General features: G+C 41.6%; 1 protein-coding gene across 1 annotated transcript in view; it reads left to right on the forward strand.

Moving 5' to 3' along the window:
• The window catches only part of ELM1 (fission ELM1-like protein (DUF1022)), a 159415-nt gene that overhangs the window by 11675 nt on the left and 123644 nt on the right, over positions 1-24096 (forward strand). Inside the window, exon 2 of the mRNA XM_089404303.1 lies at positions 894-1132. Coding sequence (XP_089260429.1) covers positions 894-1132 — 239 coding nt within the window. The remainder of the gene's footprint in view (positions 1-893; positions 1133-24096) is intronic.

Raw genomic sequence — 24096 nt, forward strand, 5'->3', positions numbered from 1 at the left:
GCAAGCAACATTCATGTGCATGCTCCATGAAGAAGGCCACTAAACTATATAGGTCTTCAACACCCTAATGAAGTCTGTGACATAAGCATCAGTCAAGGAACAAGGCATCATAATCCAAGTGTAAGCTCTCTCCAATGTATATTCCCATCATAGAACAACTAGGGGTAATCAACACAGTATGCACCCCACATCACATGAAGCACCCTCAAGCATGGTGTAACCACTTTTTAAGTAGCCTTAAAAGCTAACAGGCTGCTCTATTGTTTGTTTGGAAACCTTCTTTGTAGATTTCAATCTTCATCTCCACTCTGACTAGGTTCTGTTTACTATCTAGTCATCTCTGCTTTGATTTTATATAACAGATTGTGATTGTGATTGAGGAGTCCACTGCATTGGCGGCACAATCATCTGTTTGATTGGCATGGATCCCCTTTGTTTGCATAAAATACTATACGAACTGTAAAGGGCTCTACAGTAATTGTATTTGTAGATACTCTGTTTGCAGGGAACTGACACATTAAATGGCTTTGGAAGATGACTTTCCACTGGTTCCCCTTATTCCTGATGGCTCTTGTTCATTTAGAAGCAAGGTAGTCTAGCCATGTATGCGTGGCTATCTGCATGTTCTGTAGAACAAATAATGATTTTTATAGCTTTTGCTGTGATTTTAATTGTCTTAGATAAAGTAGATATGAAAATATTTGTCCCTTTTCTTGGATTATGTTTTCCCATTCTGATGCTTCTGTTAATTTGTAATGAGTGTAAGAATCGGTGAATATTACATTTGTAAATTTGGTGACTTACAAATTAGTACATAGCTTTTTAGAGTGGCCATTGTGTTTCATGGAATTTGGATTTTCCATTGTCTGAGCTGTTTTTCTTTATTTGTGCAGCGTGTTACAAGACCAAGAGGAGGTTATAACGAATGGTTGAGATGGCTTCCTGTTTCCCTTCACAAAAGGCTGGATTATCTGATAAGACATATTTGTGCTGATTTACCACTTATAAATCATTTCAGAGGAAAACAGTTTGCACCTTCTACTTTGGCACAAAGGACTAGTGCAGATTCTATATCTATTCCAGAAGCTGATGCAAGGCAGATTGCATCAATGGCTCGTGAAATTACGGACAAGTATGTCTTTATCTAATTTTTACTGTCTTTTGCATGCAGGAAAACATTTATAGCTTGCCTTGTTGGGGTTAAGTAAAGTTTTACAGCTTTCTTTGCAGCTAACTCCTTCAATTGACACCTATGCAGAGGTGTACATTATGCCTTGAACTCCTTGCCTGGAAGGATGTATAGATGTATTTTGTTGTAATACACTTGTTATCCCTGGATGAATCATGGCAATGAAAACAACAGATATCCCCTTTTTTGGCTTGATGGAAAATGGTCATAGCATCTTCAACATTGTTATTAGAACTGGACCAAAAGATTGATTTGCTGAAAAATGTGTAACTAGGTTCGGTCTTCATAAATATGAAAAGTACTTTTGATTCTTGTATATTGTAAAATGAAAGAAAAATTATTATTATTATTTTTGGAGCATGAGTTTCATGCTCAAGGTCTTTTATTTTAGAGTTCAAGCACCCATTGAGTGCTTCTAGGATTTGTCCTAGGTCAAGAAGTCAAAAGAGTCATTGTCATAAGTTGAAGACCCCATCAGGCACATTGTAACTTGTAAAGAAAATTATTTTTGTCATTAAAAGTGTCAAAATACCCTTCAAGACCAAGTCGGCCTGGCAGCTGGGAAGTCGGCCTATTTTGAGGAGCCACGTCCACCTTTAGAAGCCTATATAAAGGAGGGAACTCGACCTCCTTGGAACACATTCATTCACTCTCTCATCCAAGTGAAGAAGAAGAGCAAGAAGGAAGCGAAGAAGGAAGAGGACGAAGAAGACTTGTTTTTGGGCTATTTCTCTTTCACACGCACGAAGGAAGTCTAGGGTTTCTGCTGTTGAATTAGGGTTTTTCTGCTGCTGGTTCGATCTTGAAGCAAGAAGAGAAAGAAGGTCAACAAAGATCACATTAGGTCATCTTCAAGCACTAGAAGAAGGAGAAAGCCAAGCAAAGGTCTAAAGAAGCCTTGAGAGGCCAAAATAAGCTCACACGTGTGGCAGCAACTGTTGCTGGGAGGGTCGAAAATTTCGGACCTGCAGTAGAGGCTGAAATTTTGAAGTTGGGGGTCGAAGTTGTGCTGCTAGAAGAAATTTGATTGGGTTTGACTTGGACAAAGGAAGCACATCATCCGGAAGGGTTGGACTTGGTCTTGGAGGGTATTGATCTTGGTCTAGAGGTCTTGGAATTCGTCAATTGAAGAATCTATAAGAAGAGAAGAGATTTGCGGGTTTTCCTCTCAAGTGGAGAGGTTTTGGCCATGGCTTGCAGTCTACATTTTGTGTTCTTGTGTACTATTATTCTTCTTGTTTTGGTCGCTGTTTGATGATACACAAACATAATAATAAGTGAAGAAGCTAATAAGTAAGAAAAAGTAAAAAGACATCACAAGCAGTTATCAAGAAAAGAGAAATCATCCTAACTATTGCCCTATAGATTTCTCAACATGGTATCAGAGCTAAGGTTGGCTAAGGGCATAATGAAGATCTCTACTACACTGAAGAAGTTCCTAAAGAAGTGTACAAAGGTGGCAAGTCAACTCAAGAAGGGCATCAAAGAAGTATGGGATCTCTTATTTTCTTCTAAGAAGGAAGTGACGAAGACATCTACAAAGGATGAAGGATTATTCTGAGCACTCACTAAGAGAATATTTGGGTGATCGACAGTGGAGCATGGAGGCATATGACTAGTCAACATAAGCAATTGTAGACATTATCAAAAGGGAAGTCTTCTTACTCTGTAGAACTTGGTGATAATAAAAGCTACATCGTCAGAGGAATTGGATCAACTTCAATTGAGCTGAAAAATGGAGGAAACATTCATCTCAACAATATCTTATTTGTTCCAGGTTTGCACAAGAATTTACTTTCCATTTCATGCTTAGAAGACAAGGGTGATCGAGTTGCATTCATTGATGGAAAGGTTGTAGTATGGGGTAAAAACTCAAGCATAGAAGATGCTAGAATGATTGGGATTCGTGAAGGAAGACTCTATAGATTGATAACTCCCCTCGCTCAAGCTTTGGTTCACATTGAAGTTAGCCCATGTGAACTTTGGCATAGAAGATTTGGTCATCTCCACTACAAAATCTTACCAACCCTAAATACCATAGTAAATGGCATCCCCGAATTGAAAGAAGATCATGAAGGAGTTTGCAAGGGATGTGCATTGGGTAAGAACACCAAGAGACCATTTGGAAGCAGTGCTTCAAGGTCAAAAGAAATCTTGGATCTTATTCATTCCGATGTTTGTGGTCCTATGACTCCAAAGTCACTTGGAGGTCATCTATACTATGTCACATTCATAGATGACCATTCAAGGAAAACTTGGGTTTACTTAATGAAATCCAAGGATGAAGTCTTTACCAAATTTCAAGAATTCAAAGTTGAAGTAGAGAACCTTACAGAAAGGAGAATCAAGATATTAAGATTTGATAATGGGGGAGAATATACTTCCAAAGAACTTATAGCCTTCTGTAAGGAGTTTGGGATTAAGAGGGAGTTGATAGTCCCATATAATCTCGAGCAAAATGGAGTTGCAGAATGAAAGAATCGGTCCATTGAATAAAGTGTGAAAGCAACACTACATGGTCAAGGTTTGCCAAAATTCCTGCGGGGTGAAGCAACAAAGACAACTGTGCACATACAAAATTGTAGTCCCCACAGATCACTAGATAACTTGACTCCTGAAGAAGTATTCACTGGGAAGAAACCAAGGGTAGATCATCTCCGTATTTTTGGTTGTCCTGTTTATATTCATAAACTAGGACAAGAGAAAGAAGTTGGATCCATGAAGCATGAAGGGAACATTTGTTGGCTATAGTAATTCTTCAAAGGCCTATAGGATCTACATAAAATAAGGACACCAAATAGAAGTTAGTTGATATGTGATATTTGATGAAAGTATTGCATTTAAGAAATCAAAAGATCTCCATATGGACTTTGATGATGTAGAACTTCTGGTATTTGAAGAGGAAGTTGCTAGGGAGGAAGAAGAATCAAATCATGAAGATGAAGGTCCTAGTGAACCTATACAACCTATGGTAATCCTCAAGACTAGAAAGAGACCTAATTGGTTGAAATCTACCTTATTAGATGTAGAGGGTCATGGAGCAACTAAAGGCACATTTAGAGAAAGCAAGAAGCCCAAAATATATTCAGAGTACGCAACATATATGACAAAGTTAATAGAAGTAGAGCTATCCACTTTTGAGGAAGCTGTTAATCATCAAGAATGGAAAGATGCTATGAACGAAGAATACCAATCGATATTGAAGAATGGGGTATGGGAGATCATACCTAGGCCTGAAGACAAGTCTGTGGTAACTTCCAAGTGGCTATAAAAGATTAAACATGTGACAGATGGAAGTATTGACAGGTATAAGGCAAGATTTTTGGCTAGGGGCTTCTCTCAACAAGAAGGCATAGATTATGAAGGGACATTTGCTCCAACAGCAAGGTATACAACTATTCGATCACTGGTCTCTTTGCAAGCATCGATAGGATGGAATATACATCAAATGGATGTTAAGACTGCATTCCTGAATGGCACAATTGATGAAGAAGTCTATGTAAAGCAACCCTTGGGATTTGAAGTCAAAGACAGAGAGGCATATGTTTGTAGGTAGAAAAAGGCATTTTATGGCCTTAAGTAGGCACCAAGGACAGGTAAGCAAAGATGGATGCATACCTTCAAAGATTGGGCTTCACAAAAAGTTCTGCTGATACGAACCTTTACTTCAAGGTTGTAATGTTGTAAAGGGCGAGCCTGCAATCATTCTTCTGTATGTGGATGATCTTCTCTTGATAGGTGTGGAAGGTCGAATTGAAGAATGCAAGAAGCAGCTAGCAACATAATTCGATATGAAGGATCTTGGGCTGATGCACTATTATTTGGGACTAGAAGTCTGGCAAGGACTTGATGAAATCTATCCAAGTCAAGGGAAGTATGTGGTTGAGATGTTGAAAAGGTTTGACATGATGGATTGCAAACCAATGATAACCTCGATGATCACAAACTTGAGAAGACTAAGGAATTTTGAATCTAACCTAGTGGATCCAACTGGGTATAGACAATTGATTGGCTCACTGATGTACTTGGTGAATACTCGACTAGGCATATGTTTTACAGTGAATGTTCTCAGTCAGTTCCAAGTGGAGCCAAAACATGATCATTGGATAGCAGCGAAGCACATACTGAGATATCTGCAAGGAACAATCCACTACTGCCTAAAATATGATAGGAGGAATGATGTCCACTTGATTGGATATACAGATTTCGACTGGGGAGGCAGTGAGCAGGATGGAAGGAGCACTATAGGAGGATGTTTTAGTTTGGGATCCTCCATGATCTCATGGATGAGCAGAAAGCAAGATACGATTGCTTTGAGTAGTGCCGAGGCTGAATATATTGCAGCCTGTGAAGTGAGTAGAGAAGCTGTCTGGTTGAGGAAGCTATTGTCTGACTTATTCAAAGGACCAATGGACCCTACAGTGATACATTGTGATAACACCAGTTGTATAAGATTGTCTGAAGACCCAGTGTTTCATGGAAAGACAAAGCATATAAACAATAAGTATCACTACTTTCGGAAGCTAGTACAAGATTGTGTGCTGCACCTATAGTATATCTCCACCGATGAGTAAGTAGCTGACAGATTGACAAAATCTCTTCCTAATAAGAAGCTGGTGTATTTGAGAGACAAGCTTGGTTTGGTTGATATATCTCCCTTGGTTGAGAGGGAGAAATAGGCACATCATTCTTGTCTTCACTTTGGAAGACATAATGAAGGATTGGGTAAGCATTTGGCATCCGATACTCTTTGAGGATGAGGTAGGGCATCCAAGATAAGAGTAGTCGAGGATCGATATTCTTTGAGGGCTAGTTATCCAAGATAAGAATAGTCCAAGGAAGGACATACTTTGTGAACACCTGGGTGGGGTATGTGCTTAGAGAGACAATGATGATGGTGTTTATAAAATATTGATCTCGCGAGCATTGTGCTCTGATCTTGTGGAGAGATAGAGTTGTTAGTCAAGGCCTTACTATATGACAATGCTGGTTGTTATGATGCTAAACAAATGGGTTACCAATCCGACTCTTCTTATGAGATCTCCTCAGTTGAGAATGTCCATGTAACATTTATGAATACCTCCCTAGTTAAGAGGGAGTGTTGAAAAATGTGTAACTAGGTTTGGCGTTCATAAATATGAAAACAAAATCAAAATTGTTATTATTATTTTTGGAGCATGGGCTTCATGCTCAAGGTCCTTTATTTTAGAGGTCAAGCACCCATTGAGTGCTTCTAGGATTTGTCCTAGGTCAAGAAGTCAAAATAGTCATTGTCATAAGTCGAAGACCCCATCAGGCACATTGTAACTTGTAAAGAAAAATATTTTTGTCATTAAAAGTGTCACAATACCCCTCAAGACCAAGTTGGCCTGGCAGCTGGGAAGTCAACCTATTTTGAGGAGCCATGTCCACCTTTAGAAGCCTATATAAAGGAGGGAACTCGACCTCCTTGGAACACATTCATTCACTCTCTCATCTTAGTGAAGAAGAAGAGCAAGAAGGCAACGAAGAAGGAAGACGACGAAGAAGACTTGTTTCTTGGTTATTTCTCTCTCACATGTGCGAGGAAGGCTAGGGTTTATGTTAAAATCGGCAACTAGGGCCAAACTCTACATGGGTCATCTTATTTATGACAGCTGATATTTTTCTTGGATTCCTCTCTCCGAGAGGTGTAGGATTGATCTAAAGATCATCCGATTCTGACATGTACAAATGAAGTTATGAATTTATTTTGATTATGGTCAAATTGTTAAGGTCGACCAGCAAACTTATGTAGGCTCAGAAGCCCAACAGTGACGTCCATTCATCCTCAACGTTGCATATAAATAGAAGGTGACTTAGCCTCCTTTGGACACACTCATCTTCACACTTCTCTCTCTCTCCACATGTCAGAAATTTCAGGAGAGTGAAATTTCAGGAGGTCGAAATTTCAGGAGACCGAATTTCTGGACAGTTTGACCAAGCGTTGACTAGCATGCATTGACCTCCTTTGATTGCGTTTCTATGAGGGCTATCTTTGTTTGGGCAGGCCGCATTTCTGTGCACAGAAATCAAGGGTAAACGTTGATTGTTGACCAACATTGATTGCAGCTAGGGATGATTGCAGCTAGGGCTAACTGCAGCTAGGGTTGACCGCAGGTGGGCTGTTTGACCAGACTTTGACTGGGCTGAATTTCACTGTTTTGAGGGATGTTTTATCCTGTTGTTTGGAGGCCAAAGTTGACTGAAGTTGACAGATTTGCTGAGGGTCAAATCTGCTCTGTTGACCAGCGTTGACTTTTCTGGTTAGGGCTCTTTTGCTGCTGTTATAAATTATCATATTTGTAAATTGTACTATCTCTCTCTGTTGAACTATTGAAGACTAAAAGAAGATTTGATCAAGGGTTTCCCCACATTGGGGTTTGTCCCTGGCTGGTGCCACATCTTGTGTCCTCTTGTCTTGGCTTGTCTTCTACTATTTATGTTTATGTTCTATCTGCATTTTACTATCATGTTGATGTGATTGCTAATCTGAATATTGATACTAGGCTAATAAAGAAATTGAAGTAAAATTGCTCTAAAGCATAGAACATACCATTGTTGCCTAAAATTAACATGGTATCAGAGCTGAGGTGAAGACAAAGCCCAAGCAAGAGTGAAAGAGCAATCACCAAAGACAGTTGGACAAGGACAAAAGGTTCAATGGGTTCCTCATCCTACTTCCCGGCTGAAGACAAGCTCCATGATAAATCTAACTATCATGGATGGAAGATGTCTCTTGATTTGACCTTGGAAGAAAAAGAAGTGATGGACTATGTGTAGGGTAAAATCCCTGAACCTCCTTCAAATGCACCGGCTGCTGTGAAGACCAAGTACAATAGGGCTGAAGTCAAAGCAAAGAAGATTATCAGGGATTCCATTGACAAGCATCTGGTGGCCTACATCTCCGAATTGAAGACCTCCAAGGAGATCTACGATAGGTTGGTCGACATGTTCAAGGTTAGTGATGCTAATCAAATTCTATTTCTTAAGAATAAATTGAAGGATATTAAGAAGGGAAAGGACGAAGATATTCAATCGTATTTCTTGAGGTTTACTGAGATCAAGAATGATCTACTCTCGATTGGAGAAGTCATTTCTGACAGGGAACTTACTCTCACCACCCTTGGAGGACTCCCACCTGAGTGGTATGTATTTAGAACCACCGTCCTCAACAATGATCGAATTCCAGGGTTTGAAGAATTGATGTCAAGATGCATTCAAGAAGAAACAAGAATGGTGGAGCAAGAAATGCCTTCTAATAGAAGCAACCCCATTGTATTCTTCGCTCATGCCAAGAGGAAGAACAATGTAGGTTCAAAGAAGCAAAGTCAAGGAAGACCAGGATTCAAAAATGGAAGGAAGGGAATATGTTTTGTTTGCAATAAGTTTGGCCACTATGCAAGGGAGTGTCCAATTCGAAGGGACACATCGCATGATGATGATCACAATCATTCCAGGGGCAACTTTAACAACAACGATCAAAGGAATGGTAGGTCAAATGGCAAAGGAAAAAGGAATGCGGGACATCAAGGAAATGGTCGACCCTCCAAGAAATCAAGGAACTCCAGGTATGAAGAATCCAATGTTGTTAACAATAGGCAAAAAGAGTACTATCTTATATCGACCCTCTCCACTACGTCTCCTCTGGACACTTTGGGAAATTGGCTGATTGATAGTGGTGCCTCAAGGCACTTCACTGGATACAAGGAAGCCCTCTCTAATCTGATAGAAAAGGAGACAAACTTGGAAATCATCCTTGGAGACGATGTCACCTATCCCGTGAAGGGAGTAGGGAATGTTACCCTTCAATTGAATCAAGGTAACACTATTCATTTGCAAGAAGTACTATATGTACCTAATCTCAAGAAGAACCTGGTGTCCATTTCAGCCATGGAGGACAAAGGATTCAAGGTGGCATTCATCGATGGAAAGGTACGTGTTTGGAAAAGAAATTTTAAAGATGCTTTTACTCTTGGATTCAGGGTTGACACTTTGTATCAAGTTGGAGGAAGTCCATTGGGAGCCATGTCTTGCGACACATCTCTACAATCTGAACTATGGCACGGAGGTTTGCCCATCTTCATTATAAGGCCCTACCCGATGTGAGACAGATGGTGACAGGTATGCCCGAGTTCAAAGTAGAGCATGAAGGTGTATGTCCGAGATGTGCCAAAGGAAAACTTACAAGGGGACCATTCCCCTCAAGTAATAGCAAGACCACCAATATATTGCAATTGATCCACTCCGACATATCTGGTATGATGCCCGTAAACTCTTTGGGAGGATACTTATATTATCTCACCTTTATGGATGATTATTCTCGCAAGACCCAGATCTACTTCTTGAACAAGAAGGATGAAGTGTTCACTTCATTCTGACACTTTAAAGCCTTGATCGAAAACGAATCCGAGAAGAAAATCAAGATATTGAGGACTGATAATGGGGTCGAGTACGAATCTAATGAATTCCAAGATTATTGCAGAGAAGTTGGCATTAAGAGGGAGACTACAACGCCATACACCCCTGAGCATAATGGTGTGGCTGAAAGGAAGAATTGCACTATTGTAGAAGCAATTCGTACCATGCTTCATGATCAAGGCCTTCCGAAGTTCTTATGGGCTGAAGCTACAAATACCGTCGTGTATGTTCAAAACCAATGCCCTCATCGAGCATTGGACTCCAAGACTCCCGATTTAATGTTCACTGGTAAGAAACCCGATGTCTCTCATTTTAGAATTTTTGGAAGTCCCGTATATTTTCATGTGCCGAAAGAGAAAAGAAGTAAATTGGGTGCATCTGGGAAGAAAGGAATCTTTGTCAGCCATACTGAAAATTCTAAGGGATATAGAATTTATGTGGCTAGTCAAAAGGAAGTTGAGATAAGTCATGATGTCACATTCGACGAAGATATGGCCCTCAGGAAGGTCAACAACCTTCCTATCTTAGGAAGGACAAAGAAGTTGACACTGGAAATCAAGATGCAAAAGAAGACGAAACGATGCTTGATGTTGATGAACCTATGGATCCTATTGATCCTCCTCCTCCAAAAGGAGACCCTCATGGCTTAGGGAGACTCTCGAAGATGCTGAGAGACACATTGCACCAAGGGGGACTTTCTGTGAAAGCAAGAAGCCGAATAGGTATCAAGGATATTTGACCGCCATGAGCACTATCATTCAAAATGAGCCTTCATCATTCGAAGAAGCCGTGAAGCATCAAGTATGGAAGGATGCTATGGATGAGAATACGAGTCAATTATGAAGAATGATGTCTAGGATGTGGTCCCTAGACCACAAGACAAATTTGTTGTCACCTCTAAGTGGCTCTACAAAATCAAGTGACAAGCATGGAGTTGATGGAAGTGCAGACCCTCTCATTCACAAATGTAAGAGGGAGTTGGCTTCTGAATTTGAGATGAAGGACCTGGGACCGATGCAATATTTCTTAGGTTTGGAGGTCTGGCAAAAGCCAGGTGAAATTTTTCTCTTTTAAGGAAAATATGTTGTGAAGATATTAGAAAGATTTGGGATGGTGGATTGCAAGCTTGTGACTACTCCGATGGAACTTAACTTTAAGAAGTTATGTGGTAGTGCTGCTGGACTTGAATTGGGAAATGCTTCTGAGTATCGTCAACTCATAGGAGCACTGATGTTCTTGGTGAACTCCCGTCCAGACATATGTTTTGCAGTTAACACATTGAGCCAATATATGGTTGAGCTTCATCATATACATTGGATTGGTGCCAAGAATTTTCTGAGATATCTTCGAGGCACAATCACTCATGGACTGAGATACACTGCTGGAGATGTGACGCTACATGGTTATTTTGATGTTGATTGGGCTGGTAGTGTGGTGGATCGCAAGAGCACTTCTGGATGCTGTTTTTCTTCGGGTTCTGCTTCAATATCCTGGATGAGCAGGAAGCAGAAATCGGTTGCCTTGAGCACCGCCGAGGCCGAATACATGGCTGCTAGTATGGCCTCCTGTGAAGCTATCTGGTTGAGGAAGCTCTTCAGTGAGCTATTTGGACATGTGCTGGATACCATCGTGATCTTCTGCGACAACCAGAGTGGGATCCGATTATCGGAGAATCCCGTGTTTCATGATCGCTCCAAGCAAATAGATATCAGGTACCACTTTATCTGGGATATGGTACAACGAGGAGCAATAAGGCTGCATCACATTGGGACTGATGAGCAGGTTGTCAATATTCTGACAAAACCCCTGGGGAAGGTCAAGTTCTTGGCCTTCCGAGAATGACTTGGAGTCGTGGAGAGACCCTCTTATGAGGGTCTTATATGAGATGGACATTGAGCTCTGGGAGCTCTGGGAAATGCTTCTGAGTATCGTCAACTCATAGGAGCACTGATGTTCTTGGTGAACTCCCGTCCAGACATATGTTTTGCAGTTAACACATTGAGCCAATATATGGTTGAGCCTCATCATATACATTGGATTGGTGCCAAGAATCTTCTGAGATATCTTCGAGGCACAATCACTCATGGACTGAGATACACTGCCGGAGATGTGAGGCTGCATGGTTATTTTGATGTTGATTGGGCTGGTAGTGTGGTGGATCGCAAGAGCACTTTTGGATGCTGTTTTTCTTTGGGTTCTGCTTCAATATCCTGGATGAGCAGGAAGCAGAAATCGGTTGCCTTGAGCACCGCTGAGGCCGAATACATAGCTGCTAGTATGGCCTCCTGTGAAGCTGTCTGGTTGAGGAAGCTCTTCAGTGAGCTATTTGGACATGTGCTGGATACCATCGTGATCTTCTGCGACAACTAGAGTGGGATCCAATTATCAGAGAATCCCGTGTTTCATGATCGCTCCAAGCATATAGATATCAGGTACCACTTTATCTGGGATATGGTACAGTGAGGAGCAATAAGGCTCCATCACATTGGGATTGATGAGCAGGTTGTCGATATTCTGACAAAACCCCTGGGGAAGGTCAAGTTCTTGGCCTTCCAAGAATGACTTGGAGTCGTGGAGAGACCCTCTTATGAGGGTCTTATATGAGATGGACATTGAGCTCTGGGAGCTCCGGGGGGCTTGGGGTACTCTTGCAGCGATGAGCAACCATAGGGTGAGTGGTTGAGCCTTCCCCTAGTGGTTTGATATGTACAGGATGAGTGGTTCAGCCTTCCCCTACGATACCCCTTGGCGACATTTAGGCAAGATGAGTGGTTCATCCTTCTCCTGCTGAGACATCCTACCCGTGCAGTCTGGGACTCATGGGAAGTACCTCTCATTTGGCCAATGAGTAGGGAAATGAGGATAGGGACCATAGTACTACCAATGGATGCACCGTATACTACCGTACTCCCTATTCTAGGATCACTGATATTGATCTGGGATCAATTGGAACTGACTTCAAGTCAGTAAGAGTAGTATGGGACACTTTCTTTTGATTGGAACTGACTTCGGGTCAGTAAGAGTGGTATGGCACACTCTCCTTTGACTGGGACTGACTTTGGGTTAGTAGAGAATGGTATGATACATTCTCGATCACTTCTTCTTCTTCATAGTTCAGTAGAGCAGAGCAATGCATTGATGGCAGAGATAGTACAGATTGGCAGATGGATTAGCAGATGGAGTTCTCCCTAGTTGAGAGGGAGTGTTAAAATTGGCAACTAGGGCCAAACTCCACATGGATCATCTTATTTATGACAGCTGATATTTTTCTTGGATTCCTCTCTCCGAGAGGTGTAGGATTGATCTAAAGATCATCTGATTCTGACATGTACAAATGAAGTTATGAATTTATTTTGATTATGGTCAAATTGTCAAGGTCGGCTAGCAAACTTATGTAGGCTTAGAAGTCCAACAATCACGTCTATTCATCCTCAACATTGCATATAAATAGAAGGTGACTTAACCTCATTTGGACACACTCATCTTCACACTTCTCTCTATCCCTCTGCTCATTGATTGGATATGGATTTCTGGGCCTCTCTCTTTCCACACGTCTGAAATTTCAGGAGAGCGAAATTTTAGGAGAGCGAAATTTCAGGAGGCCAAAATTCCAGGAGACTGAATTTATGGACAGTTTGACCAAGTGTTGACCAGCATGTGTTGATCTCCTTTGACTGCGTTTTTGTAAGGGTTATCTCTGTTTGGGTAGGCCGCATTTTTGGGCACATAAATCGAGGCTAAATGTTGACTGTTGACCGTCATTGACTTCAGCTAGGGATGACTGCACCTAGGGCTGACGCAGGTGGGTTGTTTGACCAGACTTTGACTCGGCTGAATTTGACTGTTTTGAGGGCTGCTTTATCTTGCTGTTTGGAGGCCAAAGTTGACTGAAGTTGACCGATTTGCTGAGGGTCAAATCTGCCCTGTTGAACATTCTTGACTTTTCTGGTTAGGGCTCTTTTGCTATTGTTATAAATTATCAGATTTGTAAATTGTACTCTCTTTCTGCTGAATTATTGAAGACTAAAAGAAGATTTGGTCAAGGGTTTCCCCGCATTGGGGTTTGCCCCTGGCTGGTGTCACACCTTGTGTCCTCTTGTCTTGGCTTGTCTTCTACTGTTTATGTTTATGTTCTATCTGCATTTTACTATCATGTTGATGTGATTGCTAATTTGAATATTGATACTGGGCTAATAAAGAAATTGAAGTAAAATTGCTCCAAAGCATAGAACATACCATTGTTGCCTAAAATTAACAGTTTATGACGCTGAACTAGGGTTTTTTTGTTGCTGGTTCAATCTTGAACCAAGAAGAGAGCGAAGGTAGGTCAACGAAGGTCACATTAGGTTATCCTTAAGCACCAAAAGTAGGAGAAAGCCAAGTGAAGGTCTAAAGAAGCCTTGGGAGGCCAGGATAAGCTCACACGTGTGGCAACAACTGCTGCTGGGAGGGCTGAAAATTTCAGACCTGCGGTAGAGGCCAAAATTCTGAAGTTGGGGGTCAAAGTTGTGCTGCTGGAAGAGATTTGATTGGGTTTGACTTGGACAAAGGAAGCACATCATCCAGAAGGGTTGGACTTAGTCTTGGAGGGCATTCGTCTTGGTCTAGAGGTCTTGGAATTCGTCAATTGAAGAATTTCATCAATTGAAGAATTTATAAGAAGAGAAGAGATTTGTGGGTTTTCCTCTCAAGTGGAGAGGTTTTGGCCCTGGCTTGCAACCTACATTCCGTGTTGTTGTGTACTATTATTCTTCTTGTTTTGGTCGCTGTTTGATGATACACAAACGTAATAATAAGTGAAGAGACTAATAAGTAAGAAAAAGTAAAAATACATCACAAGCAATTATCAAGAAAAGAGAAATCATCCAAACTATTTCCCTGTAGATTTCTTAACAAAAAATACATAAAATATTCAAATTTTGAAAAGAAAATAATGCTACAACAAGTAGGTATATAACATCAAAATCATTGCCTATATTGAGATCCTTATTAAGACCATCCTCTAACCATTAAAATAAGATAGAAAAAACTTAACATCCTAATCAATGACTTTGCTTGAGTTAAGTGCACATCTTTGTTGGGGTCATGAAGGAGGAGCTTAACAATCAATGCCACCAACATCGAGGTACATAGAGGGTTTGGTTACCTTGATTAAATGTTAATTCCATACCCTTGTACATCACAAAATCTAGTAGAAATGTTGCAATCTCACCAATCCTGAAATCCTAAAAAGTGTTAAGTTTGCTAGATAATGGATTTTGAGTGGGATCTAAAATTCTACTTTCTCCATATGAAATCCGATGAGGTGGGAACCACTCTCAAACATCCTAAGTCAATTAATGGTAATGTTAAAAATTCATGTAAATTTTTTTCATGCTTTTACTTCAAAAATTTAATATTACCTTTCACAACTAGGGTATGTATCTCATGAGATGAATCATGGAAATGAAAAAAATAGATTTCCACTTGTTTGCTTGATGGAAATAGTCAGAGTATCCTCACAGCTCAATCCCCTAACTCTTAAAAAATTAGGGTTAAAAGAAAAGGAAAATGGTAATAAGTTGAAATTGACAGAGATAGGGTGATAATTTTGAAATTATCACAATAATTACCTAAAATATTGCGATAGTTTTTTTTCTTTTTAATTACTTATGAGGAAAATCTATGCAGATCAACTCAAAGGGATCACATCCCGCTAGCCAAACTAGCAAGCCTAGCCCCAAGGGTGTCGAGGAGAATTGACCCCGTGACCTCCCATTGGCGAGGTACTTTAGCAATGGGAATTTGACCAATTGAGCTAACCCTTGGGGCTTATTGTGATAATTTCAAAAGGGAAAATTATCACGATAAATACTGCTGATATTATCGCTGAAGTTGGTTTTGGCGATATTATCATAATAATTATGATATTATCGCAATAAGTGCAACACTGAATCAAAGTTATACTTTAAATCATATTAGACAAGCAAGACGGTGCATCCTAGAATCAATAAAAGCTTTACACACAACAGAGATGCCCAACAAGCAAGGACTCACGAATCATTTTGTGACCATCTTCTATAAATTTGTTTATTGTTTATATATAATGTTATTCTATTTAGTGTGCTTACTTGCGTTGATGTTCTATGATGTGTTATATTATCTCGTGATTACAATCTTATTTGTAATCTAACAAGGGTATTAGAGCTAGTAAGCCATGCATGTGTGGCTACCATGAATAGAAAATATCACTTTCATATTGCTCTCAACCATCCTGGAATAGATATTTCTGCATTGCATTGTTAGAAATTTATATAGTGGTCTAACTCTATAGTGTTCAATATAATCAAACCGACTTTTTGAAAGGGGAAAATGGCAGGCATTATCAAGGAAACATATCCATGGGGTCAAACCTTGAGTTTAAACTTTTAAGCAACTTCTATACTATTATTTGAGTGATTTTGGTTAGAGCCCATATTGGTGGTTATTAGGTGGGCTTGTGGTCCCACATCTTATGGATTAGGGGTAGCCAATCTAATCCCTACGCCTATGTATTTGTGTAATGTCCTCAATTGATTAATTTCCCATGGGAAAACGGAATAGCATATCCAACCCGTTAGTTTTTGTAGCTTGGACATGTGTTCTAGTCTCTTTTAGTGTCTACGAGGCTAAGGAACACAAAAGGATAATTATTTCCAAGGCCCAAAAAAGGTTTCTAAGGAAATGTCTTAATTAGATTAATTAGTTAGTTTTTAATTATTTTCCTAAGTCTAACTTAGGAAAAGTGGTTAATTAAATCAAATTAATTGAGACAAATCGATTTTGCTCTAGTGACTTCTAGAAAAGTCATTTGATGGGGTCAAGATGCTCTGAGCCATTGATTGGAGTTAGATTGTGGCCGTTTATTCTCCAACGAGAGATTATAAGATGAAATTGATGGGGCACTGGGAGATCACATTCAAGACACAGAATTGCAATGACAACAAGGGCGTAGTGATAGCATGGAGAACACCAGTAGTGGGGGACACTAGCAGTGGGGTTTCAACAGAGAAGTTGAGGAGAGAATTTCCAAAGAAATTTTGCACCGAGATTCCAGTGTTTCGAGAAGAGAAAGGAGGCTGAATTATTCTGCAGAGAGAAGGCCGAATCAGGCAATGTATGTAGCCAGTTCAACTAGTGCAAGTAGCCAAAGGCTCGATTCAGTTGCCAGTTGCTGGATATCTTTCCAGAGGCAGAGCAAGTGGGTTTATTAGGTTGCTGGAGGTAGGATTATACACAAGATTAATTTTCTCAGAGGCAGTGCGAGTTTTTGGGTGGCCAGTTGATACTCTTCTATCTGTCAGTGTGATTTTCTGGAGGAGGTGCAAATAGCCTGGGAGAGGCCGTGTGGATTTGCAGAGGGAGACTTTTGTTTTCCCAATTCGATTTTGCCAGTAGGAGTGGAGAAAAATATTTGCCAGAGCTTTGCCAGTGTCAGCGAAGTAGTTGTAATCCTTAATTTGCTGAAGATTTATTAATAATATAAACCCTCATCTGCAGAATTGGTTTTCCCCACACTGGGGTTTTTCCAAGGACTATTGTCCAAAAATTTCGGTGTCTAAATTTTCATGTGTGTGCATTACTTTCTTAGTTCCTGTTTTTATTGGTGAAAATTGCATTAGTGATTTTATTTGTTATTTGTCGTAATTAATTTCTGTAGACAAATAATTTGCAGAAGATAGAGAAATAATTTCTAGTAACTACAGTTAAGGAAATTTCACATGGTTTCAGAGTAGATCTAAAGCGTAGGGGATTTACGAGAAGTAGATCAACGCAGGGCACAAAAAGAGAAAACGAGGGTTTGTAAAACCCAGTTCGAACCTCTCCAAATTTATTGAGTTTTGCCCAGTTTCCAAGAGTTGCAAGAAATGGCTTTAACATGTTTGAGAGATCAGGACAGGTTGGATGGAGCCTGAAATTTTGGTGTCTGGAAAGCTAAGATTATCTTGTTGTTGCAAGAAAATGGTCTCAAGGAGTATGCGACCAGTGTGATAGCCATACTAACGGATCCAACATAACTCTCAACGTACAAGAAGGAAGATGCCAAAGCTAGGAGGATTATCCTTGATGGAGTAAAGGACCATATAGTTCCACATATCGCTGAGTTAGATACAACAAAGAAAATGTGGGACGTGTTATCCACCACCTGTGGGTATTGTATATGAGAGAAATTTTTTCTCCTAGATGGTCCTCAACTGGTAGCAACAACCCCTTGCAGCCCCCAGATAACTCGATGTCCCACTTTCTATGCCACTTGAGCCCGCCATGTGGTCCCTTGACTATCTGTCATGAATGTATGTTTGAAGGTGGGCCTTCTGACCCCAATGGCTTTTCATTAGTATAGTTGAGTAGTTTTCCTCACTTGTCATGGACACTTCTGGGTATGAATTGGTGGGGGAATTTAGCGGAAAGAGTGGTTTATGTTTTGTATTCTTGTCTCCATTGCTTGATTTCGTGGTTACCCTTCTATCCTAGTCCCGAGGGATCTCCTTTACTGGCTATTAGCTTTAGTGCTGGCACTACATGGGAAAATCCTGATTTTGGTTGTGTGGTCCCACTTCTCGACACCACTTACATTAGCCCCTTTTCCACTTATTTGAGCCCCATTCATCTCTTTTCCCATCTGGGTCCACATGTGTCCATTGGGTCCACATAGGGTTAACCTCCCCGTTCCCTTGTCCACACCTTGGGTCGGTCTTGGGACGATGCGCCAGAGGTTGATGCAGTTAAAAAGAAATTAAAAAGACTAATTTGGCCACTCTCAACAGGAAATGTACCACAAAATGCAAAAGATGGCCGGGACATACAAATTTAGCACGTGGGCAAAAGCCAAACATGAGCTCTACCCCTTATTCATGGCCATCACCCTGGTTTCTATGGGTCCTAAATGAGCCCCCTTCATCATTAAGGAACCATGATTGTCCCAACCCCAGGTGGGCGATTAACTGCCCCACCTCAAGGGGGTATTCACTGCTATATATTACACATCGTGCTCTTTATCCCCTAGAGCCCTGAGCAATTATGAAGAAAAATATATAAAATGCAAAAGACATATGAAGAAGGGTGGAAAAACAAAGGTCGTGGTAACTCATGTACCACGATTTGCTCCCTCATGCACTCATATACCCAGGTGTGGGTTTCCCTTATTATAGCTACCCATGCACCTTGACATGTGGTCTGGATGATTCCCTTGATCCCCCACTCCATTCCATTATTATATCACTTGCCACCTACCTCTTAAAGGATGTACTATGGACATGCCACCCCCTTTAGAGGTTGAAACCACCTAATAGGGTCCTTGGTTAACCCCTTATTGAGCTTGGAGACACTTGTACATGCCAAAACCCACTATGGAAGGGCATGCCACCATGAAGTGCCCCATTGATCCCATGATTTGTAAGCATTATTACTTGATTATTCTAATGATTTGTTGTATTGGAGGGCAAGGGGACGCATTGGATCTTATGTAGGATTGTAGGTGGGTCTTCATTTAGGGTTTGGTCTCCCTATACGAGGTCCTAGCCCTCCAAAGGGCCACATTGGCACTTGTAGGGTGAGCGTTGAGAGCCATGGGCCTCCACCATAGTAGATATTACTTCATGGATCCCCAACAACATTCATTGATTGCTCGTGTTCCACCTTTTGGATGAGGATGATGCACCTGGTCCACCATGCCCAGTCGACTCCACAGTTGCACCATACACTTGGCAGATGTTCCAGGATGCCTCCTGCTGTAGAGGGAGGGCTTATGTCATTACTCTAACCCTTATAGATGGTCTACAAGCATATTTGATCCATTTGGAGACCCATGAGGATGTCCTTGTGCCCCCACACCCACTTGGGAGCACCACAGGTTCTTAATTGGATAACAAGGGGCCAACCCCTTGTCCACTATGTTTGGAGTCCATTTCTTCATTATGGCACCCCTTGGACTTCATCAGGCCTCCTCAAAGGCCCAACGATTCACTTTGTTGATCATTCAACCCTCTTGAGAGGGTTATCTTTACATTATTGAGCTATTTGGTGGGTTTGTCACCAAAAGTTTTGTTATTATGCGCATTATTTTATTTGAGGGGCTAATTTAGGCCTAATTAGCTAAATCAAACTCATTAGCAAGTGTATAGATACAAATGTGATGAATCATTTTCATGATCACTTGGATTGGATCGTTCTCCCTTGGGAGATTTTCGCTATTCTTTTTGGTGGACGAAATTGGATGAATGGATGAATTTTGATGTTTGGATCTCTTCATTTTTGTCTTGGAGCTTCACTATTGGCATATAATGATGATTGGATATACTTTTTCCTACATGTAAGTACTCTTTTAATGTTATTTTGTCATTTTTTTATGCCACATGCGTGTTGTTGGCTATTTTCGCTATGCTAGGCTGAAATTTATTGCTTTTCTTATAGGCCCGAATCAAGGATTAGATTTCAAGATACCCGAAGAAGTTTTCACCAGGAAGAAAGGAACATTTGTGGGCTACAGTGAAACTTCAAAGGCATATAGAATCTATGTGCCTAGTCAAAGAGAAGTGGAAATAAGTCATGATGTCACTTTCGATGAAGATTCTACCCTTGGGAAAGTCCGAGATCTTCCTATCCATAGGAAGGACAATGATGATGATGCAGGAAAGCAGGATGAATCTCTGACAGATGATTTGATGCCTGATGTTGAAGGTCCGATATATCTCATTGATCCACCTCCTAGTGAGCCCTCTACTTCAAGAAAAAGACCTTTGTGGCTCAAAGATACTCTTGAAGATGCTGAGAGACATATTGCACCAAGGGGGACATTTCGTGAAGGAAGAAGCCGAATAGGTACCAAGGGTACTTAGGATGCGATGAACGAGGAATATGAGTCGATCATGAAGAATGATGTCTGGGATGTGGTTCCTAGACCCAAGGACAAGTTAGTGATCACTTCAAAATGGCTTTACAAAATCAAACATGGAGTTGATGCGAGTGTTGAAAAGTTCAATGCCAGGTTCGTTACTTGAGGCTTCTCTCAAAAGGAAGGAGTGGACTATGATGAGATATTTGCACCAATTGCCTGATATACCACTATCCGTTTGATTATACCTCTTGTTGCCTCTCAAGGATGTGGCCTACACCAAATGGATGTCAAAATTGCTTTCTTGCATGGCTCGCTTAAGGAGGAAGTCTATGTAGAACAACTCGAGGGGTTCGAAGTTCAAGATCGTAAGACTTATGTATGCAGGTTGAAGAAAGCCCTCTATGGGTTGAAGCAAGCCCCTAGAGTTTGGTATGAGAGGATAGATAGCTATCTTATGAAGCTGGGTTTTATAAGGAGTGAAGCTGACCTGAACCTATACTTCAAGGTTGAAAATGACATGCCTCTCATTCTAGTCCTTTATGTGGATGATCTCTTTCTGATAGGTGATGACCCTCTCATTTATCAATGCAAGAGGGAGTTGGCTTCCGAATTCGAGCTGAAGGACCTAGGACTGATGCACTACTTCCTAGGGTTGGAGGTCTGGCAAAAGCCAGGTGAGATTTTCCCTTCTCAAGGAAAATACACTGTGAATATACTTGAGAGATGTGGGATGGTGGATTGCAAGTCCGTGTCTACTCTGATGGAACTCAACTTCAAGAAGCTATGTGGAAGTGTTGCTGGGCTCGGATTAGTGAACCCTTCCCAGTATTGGCAACTTGTGGGGGCCCTGATGTTCTTGGTAAACTCCCTTTCTGACATATGCTACGCTGTGAACACATTGAGTCAATTTATGGTTGAGCCTCATCACATTCATTGGATTTCTGCCAAGAATCTCTTGAGATATCTCCGACGCACAATCCATTATGGACTAAGATACACTGCTGGGAATTTGAGGCTACATGGATATACTGATGCTCATTGGGTTGGCAGTGTGGTGGATCGTAAGAGTATGTCTGGGTGTTGCTTCTCTTTGGGGTCTTCTTCATTGTCTTGGATGAGTAGGGAGCAAAAGTCGGTTGCTTTAAGTAGCGTCGAGGTTGAATACATTGCTGCTAGTATGGCCTGTTGTGATGTTGTTTGGTTGAGGAAGCTCTTCAGTGAGCTATTTGAGCACGTGCCACATACCACCGTGATCTTTTGCGACAACCAGAGTGGGATTCGCCTTTCAGAGAATCCCGTGTTCCACGACCGTTCCAAGCACATTGATATTAGGTACCACTTTATCCATGATATGGTACAATGAGGATCAATAAGGCTCCAACACATCAGGACTGATGAGTAGGTCGCAGACATCCCCATGAAGCCCTTAGGTAAGGTCAATTTCTTAGCCTTATGAGAGAGACTTGGAGTCATGGAAAGACTCTCCCATGAGGGTCCCACTTGAGTTGGACATTGAGGTTTGGGAGCTCCTGGGTGCTTGGGGTACTTCTTGGAGCTATGAGTGACCATAGGGTGAGTGGGTTCACCTTCCCCTATTGCTGCACTGTGTATAGGGTGCGTGGTTCACCTTCCCCTGTGATACCTCATGATGGTTGACATGTGTGTATGATCCGGATTTAAACAGGAACGCAACAAATTACAGAGATAACCATATACACAAAGATGCAGCGGAAATAATACTTCATTTCATTAATGGAAAATACTGAAATATGCTTACAACCAGAAATGGAAATAAACCAGCTAGGGCGATGGTAGCTTATCTCTGAGAAGAGATGTGATGGCTACATGCCTCTGAACTGTGTTACAATGAGGCTCGAAGGCCTATTTATTGTTGAGAAACAATGGAAAACCCTTAACATTCCAAAACCTAACCCTAGGAGATGAAACGCCAAACTGTGGGCCCCGTTTGGGGGTAAGTTGGTACATCAACTTCCCGGGGTCGTAACTTTGGCATATGATCTCCGTTTGACGCGTACAATAGCTCATTAGAAAGATCTATCCGAGCACTATCATTGTTGGAACGGGCAACATCGGTCCATTCCATGGACCCATGTTGCCCCTGGATTCCCCAAAAAACGTCGTTTAGGGCCTCAAAACGGCTCCGGAAGTTCAGGACCCGAAAAACTGCTAAAAATAGTAAGTTGTGCTACAATTAAGGAAATTGAAAATGCTGAGAAAGACAATGGTGGGGGTCCAGGTGGACTTGGCAGGTGGCCACCAATATCCACCTGGATCATTCCTCCCCCCTTAGGAAGCAATGGTCCCCATTGCGTTGAGCTCCTCCATGAGATGAGGAAACTTCTGCTGAACTTGTTCCCTGGTGAGCCACTTGCCCTGCTGAAGGAGTTGGCCTGCTTTGACAACTCGATACAGTTGGATATTCTGTTGGCGAGTGTTCTTGATCTGTGTGTCCATGATCCGATCAGTTGCAGCTTGTTCCATGCAATCTGGATTTAATTTTGTGGGTTTGAGCTGTTCTGCAATGTCGGATGTGTCTAGCAATGGTGGAAAGTATGGTCGAAGGTGGTCCACATTGAACACTGGGTGCAGGCCAAGGAATGGGGGAATGCTGAGCTCAAATGCATTGTCTCCCATAGCCTTAGTAATGGTGCAGGGACCATATCGGAGTGGTCTCAATTTCCGATAGGCTCCAGTAAGGCGTTCCTTTTGCAAATGCAACCAGACTTTGTCGCCCACCTGAAACTTGTGTGGCACCCGATGTTGATCATGTCGCTGCTTGTACTTGGCATTTGATTTCTTAAGAATGTCATGGACCTGCTGGCGAATATGTTGGATGCGCTCAATGAAGCTGGTGGCCTTATCTGTTTCGGACTGGACATGAGCTGAATTTATGTGAGTAGCTGCAAGTGGCATGGCCACATCAATGGGGCATAGTGGCTGGAATCCCAAACCCACCTGAAAAGGGCTATGGCCAGTGGAGCTGTGAAGAGCTCGGTTGTAGCTGTGCTGAACATAGGGGAGGCTCTCGTCCCATGTGCGTGGATGCTTTGAGTTATACATGCGCAGAATGTGCACAATCATCCTATTGACAACCTCTGTCTGGCCATCAGTTTGAGGATGGAAGGCTGTGGACTTCGTGAGTTTGGTGTCCAGCATTGACCAGAGACTGGACCAAAATGTGCTGAGAAACCGACTGTCCCGATCTGAGATGATAGACTGTGGGATCCCAAAGTGCACCCACACTCGTTCAAAGAAGAGTTTAGCAGTGGCTTCTGCTGTGATATTCTTCTTGCAGGCCACCATAATGGCCATCTTCGAGAACCTGTCGACGACCACAAAAACACAGTCATTTCCATGCTTAGTGGAAGGAAGGCCTGACATGTAATCCATGGAGATGGATTCCCAAGGTCGACTAGGGGTAGGCAACGGGGTATAGAGGCCGTGCTTCTTAATGGCCGGTTTGGCAATGGCACAGGCAGTACATGATCGGATGTACTTTCCAACATCCTGTCGAAGATTCGGCCAATAGAAATAATTTTGCAGTACTGCCACTGTTTTCTCGACCCCGAAATGCCCAGCAGCCCGACTGTAG

The sequence above is a fragment of the Pinus tabuliformis genome, chromosome 2_2 (assembly GCF_031772625.1).
Source record: "Pinus tabuliformis cultivar Carrire ecotype Pingquan chromosome 2_2, CPIR1, whole genome shotgun sequence".
Classification (NCBI taxonomy): Eukaryota; Viridiplantae; Streptophyta; class Pinopsida; order Pinales; family Pinaceae; genus Pinus; species Pinus tabuliformis.